At 33.5% G+C, this 10,747-nt stretch overlaps 1 protein-coding gene across 1 annotated transcript; it reads left to right on the top strand.

Annotated features, from left to right (window-relative positions):
* Positions 1–635: 635 nt before the first annotated feature.
* LOC140879290 (alcohol dehydrogenase 3) lies at positions 636–3,440 on the top strand. Its single transcript, XM_073282971.1, has 10 exons — positions 636–783; positions 872–1,008; positions 1,113–1,159; positions 1,347–1,672; positions 1,756–1,838; positions 1,956–2,031; positions 2,368–2,429; positions 2,514–2,609; positions 2,860–3,021; positions 3,121–3,440. Exons 1-10 carry the CDS (start codon positions 747–749, stop codon positions 3,232–3,234), a joined length of 1,140 nt encoding a protein of 379 aa, XP_073139072.1. The 5' UTR covers positions 636–746; the 3' UTR covers positions 3,235–3,440.
* Positions 3,441–10,747: the final 7,307 nt, after the last annotated feature.

The following is a 10,747-nucleotide window of genomic DNA, read 5'->3' as shown; positions in this document are numbered from 1 at the left end:
ACCATAAAATAAACCTTTCAAAATTATCAATTATCATTTTTTAGATCATGGAGACATCTCCTAAAAAAAGTTTTTATTTGTCACCGTATAGACAGAAAAAGTCAAATTCTTCAATTCTTAACTAACCTCATCTATTAAATATTTGAAATGTTTAAAAAATTAAATTTTAAATCTTATCATACAATATGATGTGTTATTATTGTTGAAAGATGGAGGAGTATATAATTTTTCTCATAATTTGAGAAATTTAAATAAATAAAATTATCCAATCAATGAATTAAAAGATACAAGTTCATTATAACAAATACTTTGACTTATATTATTCGTATAATGAATATTACAAATGATATGATGTTATATACTACTTTTGAAATTATATAATTATTTTAAATACACTGTAATTGAAAAAAAAAAATTAAAAACGTATAAGCGATAGTTTTAAAATTTTAAAAATAACATATAATTATATCTTATTTCAATATTTTTCATTGACTTTGGAATATAATATTGTTTTATTTTTGGAAGAATGCTTTTAAAACAAACGGCGAAAACAGAGGGGAAGATAACCAACAACAAAAACCATGGACTGCCTCGCATAATCATGTGCTCCATCAAATTCTTTATTGTAAATTGCATTGATTCTTTTCCCTCTTAATTTCTACTATAAATACCTCGTCAAAACAACAGTAAAAATTCAATCTTTTTCTTATAACCATTTCACAGTGATAAATAAAGAACCAAATAATATGTCGACTGCTGCAGGGAAAGTCATCAAGTGCAAAGGTAAACTTATATTTTGTTGGGTAATTAATATACTGATGGTTTCAAGATTCTTGAATATGTCTGTTTTCTGGGTTTTCTTCCGTTGCAGCTGCGGTGGCATGGGAGCCCGGGAAGCCACTGGTGATTGAAGAAATAGAGGTGGCGCCGCCGCAGAAAATGGAAGTGCGACTGAAGATTCTTTTCACGTCGCTTTGCCACACTGATGTGTACTTCTGGGAAGCCAAGGTAACAAGAATTTTTAAAATGTAATGTATTTTTTTGTTCTATAAACTTCATTCTTTCTTGTTTCTTGTGGTTGCTGCTGATGTTGTTATTTCCTGAATTTTTAGGCCCAAAACTCTCTCTTTCCTCGAATTCTGGGTCATGAAGCGGCAGGGTATGTTCCATAATCTTTCTGTTGCTTGCTCATTCTACATAGTAATGGAGATGTCGGATTTTGAATTAGGAGGGATTTATAGTGTCTTTTGTTTGACAATAAAAATTAGGCATGAAATTTGAACATTGCTTTGTTTGAATGCTGTAAAAGAATGAAATTTGACTATCTTCGTGCTGGCGGTATATAGGATTGTTGAGAGTGTGGGAGAAGGGGTTACCGAACTGGTGCCCGGGGATCATGTGCTACCAGTCTTCACAGGAGAATGCAAAGAATGCGCTCACTGCAAATCAGAAGAAAGCAATATGTGCAGTCTACTGAGGATTAACACTGAAAGGGGAGTGATGATTCACGACGAGAAGCCTCGATTTTCGATCAACGGAAAGCCCATTTACCATTTTGTTGGCACGTCTACGTTTAGTGAATACACTGTTGTTCATGTAGGTTGTATCGCGAAAATCAACCCCCTCGCTCCTCTTGACAAAGTATGCGTACTGAGCTGTGGGATTTCTACAGGTTAAAACTCAATTCTCGAGGTAGACACCGTTGTTTTTGGTGAATCTTTGGTTTCTAATGATTTGTTGATGGTTGTGTTGTAGGACTAGGGGCAACACTGAATGTTGCTAAACCAACAAAGGGCTCGTCAGTGGCGATTTTCGGGCTTGGAGCAGTTGGACTTGCTGTATGTTTCTCGATTTCTCATGAAAAGTTTTGCTTATTCTGCAAAGATGTATTTTGAGTTTATGTACAAAAGGAAAAGAAAATTTGTCAATTAGTCCATTTTTAATGGGATTTTCAGGCTGCAGAAGGAGCTAGACTTGCTGGTGCTTCAAGAATTATCGGAGTGGACTTGAATTCTGGGAGATTCGAAGAAGGTAAAAATATGAAAATTTTAATAACATACCTATCAAGATGAACTTGCAGATTATTCCCAACTTAACAAACCTGTTTAAATACATGTATTGAGTTTAGGTAAACTGCATTGGCACTCTGTCTCAATACATAGACACTCCCTTTGGTTCGAACACTCGAAAACAACCTATCTTTCAATTTATATAATCTTATATTTTGGCATTATGGTCACCACATAGAAGGATGCTGTCCATGGAAATTATGAAATTTAACTCGACTTTAATCAGCACCTTTCACCAGCCTACAGTTACATAAATAGAAATCATCGATGCTATATCAAATGTTGTTGTCCTATGCAGCAAAGAAATTTGGTGTGACTGAATTTGTGAACCCTAAAGACTATGACAAGCCAGTCCAAGAGGTAATAACATCTATCTCATAACGACTAGTTTCAACATATTGTCCCGTGTATCAATGTTTTCTCATGCTTATGTCCTGTCTATAGGTTATAGCTGAAATGACAGATGGAGGAGTGGACAGAAGTGTTGAATGTACAGGAAATATCAATGCAATGATCTCTGCGTTCGAATGTGTTCATGATGTACGTCCCTTGAAACGCATTCATCTCAATAGAAACTTACTAATTGTTGGATAACAATAGTTTTCTCCGTTGTGCATTGTGGCTGTATATACGCCATAATGATCGAAACATGGGATTTAAATCATTATACAGTTTAAAAGGTTTGAGTCGTATGTCTGCTAACAGCTATAGCTATAGTTTTTGATGCGATCCTACCAAATTGTCAAGAAAATTTAAATCGGGTATTCAATTAATTTGCATTTTGCTATAGGGGTGGGGTGTTGCGGTTCTTGTTGGCGTCCCACACAAAGACTCTGTATTCAAGACTCATCCGATGAACGTGCTGAACGAAAGGACGCTGAAGGGGACTTTCTTCGGAAACTACAAACCACGTTCAGATCTTCCATCTGTTGTTGAAATGTACATGAAAAAGGTAAGTGTTCCAAGACTCTTTTGTAAACTCAAAAAGTCACCATTTTTTTAAGGCAGAGTTTGTCTTTTCCTCGCCATGTCATGCTTTTCTCGTGTTCAGGAGCTCGAACTGGAGAAGTTTATAACGCATGAAGTGCCGTTTGTTGAGATCAATAAGGCGTTCGAACTGATGCTGAAAGGCGAGGGGCTTCGTTGCCTTATCCGGATGGAGTGATGGTGGTGATGCATGTAGCATCGATGCTTTTGATGTAATTCTTGTGGAATGTGCATCTGTTGCCTTTTTTAAGCCTTCTGTTGATAGACAATAATAAGAGATATTGGCTGAATTGATCATTTTGGTCAATTTATGGGATAGCTTATGGGTGTGAGTGTGAATTTTGTTAAAGGGCAAGTTTTTTCAACATAATCTCCGTTTGTTCATGGAAATCATGTTTCTTTCAAAAGCCGTGTCAATTTTAGGACTTCAAATAGATGCACTAAAATCAGTAAGAAATGTACCGTAAAAATAAAAAAAGTAAGAAATGCTTAATTTCTTCACAAAAATATGTTCATCATGAAAACTTTCTTTTATTCCTTATAAAACAATGTTAGAAACCGGATAAAAACTGTGGTAATTTTGTTTATTCTGACATATCACTACTTGAAAACTATTATTAATAATAAATTAGAAAATACTATATGTACATCGAGAAGTTACACGTTAGTTTACATATTAGGTTTGAAATTACGAAATTATCTAAAAGTTATATTTGAAAGAGTTTTTTTAAATAAAATACACAGATAATTTTGTGATTTCAAAGTTAATGTTAAACAAAATGTGTAATTCTCAATGCACATGTAGCATTGTCCTCATAAATTTGCGGGTCGGATGTAGATGAATAACAAGATAAGATGAATGAAATTTTGTTTACTAAGTTAATCATAAATTTTGTTTACTAAGTCAATCATAGACACCAAACAAGTGACATTAGATGATGTAACAAATAAAAGAGCTACGTTGGGAGCTACTGCATTTACTATTTCCTATCTTAATGGTGTTAGTTACTAAAATGATACCCATAAAAACAACAAAAGTACTTAATCCATGCTAGATATTTAACTTTTATGTTTCTTATTTGAGCATAGAACAACTATTACTCGATACAAAGCCAATGGTGGAGCCAGGATTCAAAATCCACTTGAGCTAAAATTTTTAACGAAAAACAAAAAATATTGTATAAGAATTAAAACGATGAATACGATACTTGTTCATTTTAGTATTAAAAAGATTTTCATTAATAAGATCTTCAATAATTTTTTATGGAATCGTACATAAGATTTAAAAACATTGGACTGATATCACAATCCAAATTTATTTTCAATATGACATCATATCAGCAACAAACGATCAGTGCGATGCATAATCTAATATAAATAGAAACTTGAACGGAACATACAATTCAATTTTTTTATGAAATAAAAAATTGCAATTCTAAAAAAATCTTTTCATTGTAATGCAGTTACTTTTAAAATAAGCAATATCACAAAACAGAAAAAAATTAAAAAACGGCAAGAATAAATCTATTTTATAGAAGAGAAAATATTATTAAAAGACGGAAATTGATAGAGATGAAAGTTAAATTGAATTAAATCTAATCAAAAAGACAAGAACAGAAAAGCCCAATTTTGAGACATATGGACTACTTAATTTTTTTAATTGGGCTACATGTCGGCTATTTAATTTTTTTAATTTGACTATCCGAGCTAATATAGCATTTGTATAAAAATAACACACGAAATTATTTTTAAAAATATACATATAACACATTAAAAAAAAATAAAATGGGCCATCCGGACTTTAATATGTGCCTCCGCCCTTTTACAAAGCACAATCAAGGAAATCAAGAATAAAGCCACTCCAGAGCATGACAATCACTGTTTCCAGGCTACTACTACAAAAGCAAACAACACAACAAGTTGCACCAATTGCATCAGGTTGCCTATGATCATACCAAGGTAATTAAATACCAATGCCCGACCCAAATTTTAAATCACACTAAAAAAAAAAAATCATTGATTTACTTCTTGAGAAAAAATCATTGACTTACTTCTTGTGTTATAGTAGAATAAATCAGGATTGAGGATGAGAACGAGAAAAAAAAAATAACATTGTTTGGTGAATTTGCAACATATTTTGTAGGATGTTCTGTTGAAGATTTCATTCAATTTCATAACTAGGTAGAAAAAAAAAACAAGCACGTGCTGTATCATCTAACTAAATAGGATATCACAATATCACATCTAACCTTACAAATTTGCAATGCAGAATTTTACCAAATAACCGATATGAAGAGTTACTAAATGATCCAAGCTCCACACATTCTTGTTTAAGTTGAATAACTCGGCAGAAAAACATAAAGGTATTTTAAAGATCATAGAAGAAGTTATTGCCTATCGATAAACCATAAAACTGCCTAGCAAGAAATGTCAATATCAAGGAATGAAGATTTCGGAACAAGCCAATGTTGCACCGAATGTAGAAATTGATGGGGTGCAATAATTATCCTTGATGGGTCGAGCATCGAAACATGATGATTGGACTGATGCGGCTTAAAATATTAGAGTTACATCATTACCACCATCTATAGCTTTTGGTAAAACGACAACGCTCGGTCCTAAAATTGATATCAAAGTCAAGGTCATGTGTTCGATTTTCATTGATTGCAAGGAGTGTAATTATTGAGAGGAGATTGTTGGATGCAATAGTTATCCCTGCTGGGTTGAGCGATGAAACCATGGTATTTGGACTACTGCGGTTTAAGAGATTAAAGTTGCACTATTACCACCAGCTATAACTTTTGGTAAAGTGGCAAGCACTTGATCCTACAAAAAAATCATATAAATAAAAAAATGGATAAAAACATGAAGATCCATGAAGACAAGTATGCAATAAAGAATCAAGATGACGAGACGATTGCTGATTACAACAAAATAGCTAAAAAGAACAAAAATGCGGGTACACAAAGTTTTAAGTAAACTGTTAAGCTTTGGTGATGACAAAAGTGATCTAAATAAGTCAAATCGGATCAATCTCACAAGAAATATCAAACTGAGCCAATAGAACTAATCCAAAAACCTATCTAAAAACCAAGCTAAGGAAACTAATCCAGAAGCAAGATAAGTGATCTGAATTCTAAACTGATATGGCCAAGATAGTCTACTTTAAATCAATCATGCCTGGATCAACTCTTTGATTAAAAGATAACAAGATCAGTTTGGAGAGGAAACTCATCTTGATCTTATATTATATCTGCTATACTCAAGGAATTTTGAATATATTTTTGCAAAATACAAATGAATAAACGATTCGTTAGTTTTCGTATTCTAATACATTTCAAATAGCCCCCGCGCCAATGTGCTATATTTGGAAAGGAAACAAGGACACGCGGCACGCTCTACGTAAATGTCGGTTATTTTGAGACACATTTGCATCAGCTAATTTTTTATGGATGTTGGACACATGCCTAACTACTTGAAGCTCAAGATCATCAGAGAACAATCAAGAATTTTTGTCAAATCTTTGTACAAGATTTAAAGGCTATCTAAAAGAAACCAACTCAAGAAGTTCAATCTACCTGCGCACTTTACATAGAGATAGCAAATCAATTTGTGCTGCTCTATAGTTGAAAATCATCTGCAAAAGTGTTGTAATTTTATCAGAAATTTTTCTCAATTGGTAGTATGTTAGACTGAGTTTCTAGGAGTTCCAATCTAGAAAGTGACATCGGTTAGATTGGGTACATAAAAAGAGCTGTATAAATCAAAGTCTTCTAGTGGAATCCTTCTGAAAACAAAATTAGGAGAGACATAGAAGCTTGAGTTTCGAACTTCAATATACAAATCTTTCGTGCTCTTGTTTATTTTTAATCATTTATATTACTGATCAGCTCAATTTTGGTGCAAGTATTTTCCGCACTATTTTCAGTGCTTTCAATGATAACTTTGTCAAGTAAGAAAATTATTGAGCTGGTAACTCAGTTTAATAATAATTAGTCTTAAAAAGCTTAAAAGATTTAAAAGTATTTATTCACCCTCCTCTAAACACAATTTTCAATACTGACAAGTGGTGTTATAGCGGGGTTTTTACTTGACTTGAGCTATTCTTGATCACTTTGGCTTTCTTTAACAAAATATTTATATTCCTATGGATGAATATGATGATTGAAAGATTCAAATGCATGAATATTTGTTAGCTCAAGATGATGACATGTGGTACAACACAATAGATGGACCTATGAATATCATGAGGGCAAACACTGCAATAGTAATAACAGAGGGATCTCCTCAAATGAATGAAATGTTCAAACAAGAATGAACTACTGAAGACAAAAATAAGACTAATCTGGATAATGTTGCAAAAGATATACTCTACAAAATTCTGGACAAAAATATGTTCAGCAAAATCAAGACATACACTAAAACAAAAGAAATCTAAGAAAGGCTCACTCAATTGTGCGAAGAAAATTATCAGAAAAAGGAAAACACTGATTGTGTCCATTAAAAAATTTGGCAGTATCAAGATGAAAGCTGGAGAAACAATGAATGAGTTTGATAAAAGATTCAACAACATTATAATTCAACTGGTTGCTCCAAGAAAGAGTTACAACAACAGAGAAGTAGCACTAAAAATTATGGGAGCTTTACCAAGAGAATGAGACGTCAATACAATTGCAATGCGTGAATCAAAAGACCTCAACAAAATTGAGCTGCACCATCTATTTTCTGATTTGAAAGCTTATGAATTCGAGCTGGGAACTCGGATTGAAGAAGAACCAACTATACCACGAGCAACTAAAGCTCTGAAAACAGGATAATATTAATCAAAATCACCAAAACAATTGAGCAATGATTCAAGGTCCTTATTTGTAAAGAAGTTTGGGGAATTCATGAGAAAGAACCACAAAATTTCCGAGGATCCAACAAGAAAAGCTCCTACAGAAAAGTGCAAACATAAGATGATCAAGCATGCTATAAATATGGAAGGACTGGAAACTTCATAGTTGATTGTACCAGACCAAAGAAAGATGAAAAGAAGTCCTTTGAAAAGTGGAATTCCAAGGAAGAATGGAGATCGTTTAGAGGAAAGAAGGAACAAAAAGCCCTGGTAGTAGAAACAAGTCAAAAGCAGGTGGGCCGAGTTAGATCCTGAGATATCCAGGTCAGAAAATTATTCAAGTGAAAGTGAAGATGAACCAGCTCAATGCTTGATAGCCAATTCTGAACTAGAAACCATTGAAAATGATGAGGTATTTGATTTTAGCTTTGAAAAAATTACACGAGATTATCTAACTATTGCACTAAAGGATATGGTAATGGAGTATAAAAGAATTTGATGATATGATAAAAATCCAATCATATCTTTATTTATATTTTAGAGATATATCAGAATATTACATAGATATCCATAATTATAGTTGACTTATACATTAAAATTCTACATGGACTGAGACTCTCTTCCTATAAATAGAGGTCTATAATCCTTATTACGGTAACCCTTTTCCTACACATCTTATTTATGTCTTTACACATATTTTACATGCTTTCTTTCCCTTACAATTTCCATACTTTTTCTATTGAATCCTATACTGACTTGAGCGTCGGAGTGGCTTTGCCTCCGGGCGAGCCATCTCATATGTTTTTTTATACACAGAAATATTTTGGGATCATTCAGCTCGGTTTTTTTAGAGTCGGACAATATGAAATCACTAAGATACCAAAAATAACTTTTTGACTTTTTGAGTTAGCGTTATCTCTTAGTGTTGTCAACACTTCAAGACACACTATGCAGTGGAATAATTAAATAAAAATAAATAACATAAAGATATTTATGCTCAAGTATTAAATACTTTCGTGATGCCTCATGGCAAAATAATCACTAGAAAATAAATAAGTTTACAAAAATCAACTAGTGATTGTATATGAAAAACTACTTTTCTCAACAAATTGAGAAAATAAATAACTTCCTAAAAACTAGTAAGAACTAGAATAGAAAAATCAATAGGAAGTTCTAAACACATGTGTCGAAAAACAAAAACCAAAGAACCACTTTCAGAACAACACTTCACTCGCATGTTCTTCAGTGTTTCCAACATTACTCGTCAACACTATGTATCAGTAGTAATTGTTTCAAAAATTCTTCAACGATCGATCTTAAAAGCTCCAGAATTTCTGCAGTAATCAGGTATATTCTCTTGTGAATTTTTCTCTCTATCTCTCGTGCGTATCACTTTCCTGAATGATCCATGAACTCCTTTAAATAGATCTTCAATATCTCGAGGAATCCTTCCATAAATAGAATCCTACAAAATATGGAAACAAGATATTATCAAAACAAATATTTACATGAAGAGATAATAATTATCACCTATTTTAAAACATGTCTAAGAAAGACAAAACTCTAAAAATAAAATTTGAATGCAATTAGGAAACAATTTCAAGGACGTGTGAAACATGTTCTTTCAAACTCCCCCGTTTTGCCTTTCTGCACAAAACACACACAAGTGAAAATAACTACCCCTAAATTATACAACTAAAGCTTCCCCTGAATTTAATCAGTTCAGAACAAAGTGTTGTGAGATCGTGTTGGCAACACCGACTCTCAACACTCACGAGATCAGAGTAGCAATTAGTTTACTAACTTATCAGAGTATAGTAAGGAGTAATAATAACATATCAGAAATATATTCCGAATTTAGAGCAAAAAAACATATACTAAAATAACTCAGAGCAAAATAACACAATAACAAAAGATAAGGATGAGAAAAGTCCTAAAACCAACTATGATCAGAGCATGACTCTAATCATCTTCCTCTTCAGCTTGTTCAGCACTTGACTTTCCTACTCCACATTTTTGTCTAGATTGCCATGGTAGTCCAAGTTTATTCCTATAATCGGCCATTAAAGCTTCATAGTACTCGAGGTCAGCTTTGGCTTGAGCAATTTTCAGCTCAGCATGAGCCATTTGGGCTCGAATTGCAGTAGAGTTCAGCATAAGAAGAGCAGTATTATGAATGGTCATTGGAGGAACAGAATCAGTGTTGGCAACACTGGGTACAACACCATTCCAAGGTAAATCAATCTTCCAATTTTCCTTCAGCAAACCAGGAGCGATCTTGATAAGCTCATCTCCTCCAATCAACTCTTCATCATCCTCTTTCTTAAATCCCTGAGACTCCAGCATCCCATGGATCAACGAGGGAAATGGAAACTTGGTTGCTTTCCAACCACCTTCTCTGAAAGACATAACTATATTGAACACTACTTTTCCAAAATCCATAGGAGCTTGAGTTCCAATGGCAAAAAGCGCAAGGGATTGTGGATTTGTAACCACTGTAGTATTGGTATATGGAGTCCAGTCTCTTATTGCGATCTTGTGGAGCACAAAAAAGAAAGAAGTAAGCTTCGCGGCTGAAAATCTGTCCGGATGCAGTGGGAATTTTCTAACCATTCCTCCAGTGATCACCTTTGTGATTTGATCAATGTCTTTCGTGAATGCATCATCTTATATATCAGAAGTACTGTAGAGATCATTTATAAAAATCGGAGTAAAGTCATACACTTTTCCATGGATGTACACCTTCCCAAACTTTACAGATTCTTCATCAATATTTCTTTCTTCCCAGCGTTCTTTACCAGAAATACCTTCCCATTCATCAGCAGACTCCATTGAATAAAATTTGAGATTGTAT

This window comes from Henckelia pumila, chromosome 1, assembly GCF_033568475.1.
Source record: "Henckelia pumila isolate YLH828 chromosome 1, ASM3356847v2, whole genome shotgun sequence".
Taxonomy (NCBI): domain Eukaryota; kingdom Viridiplantae; phylum Streptophyta; class Magnoliopsida; order Lamiales; family Gesneriaceae; genus Henckelia; species Henckelia pumila.
Note: the sequence above shows the minus strand (reverse complement) of the source record. Positions and strands in the feature narration are given on the sequence as shown.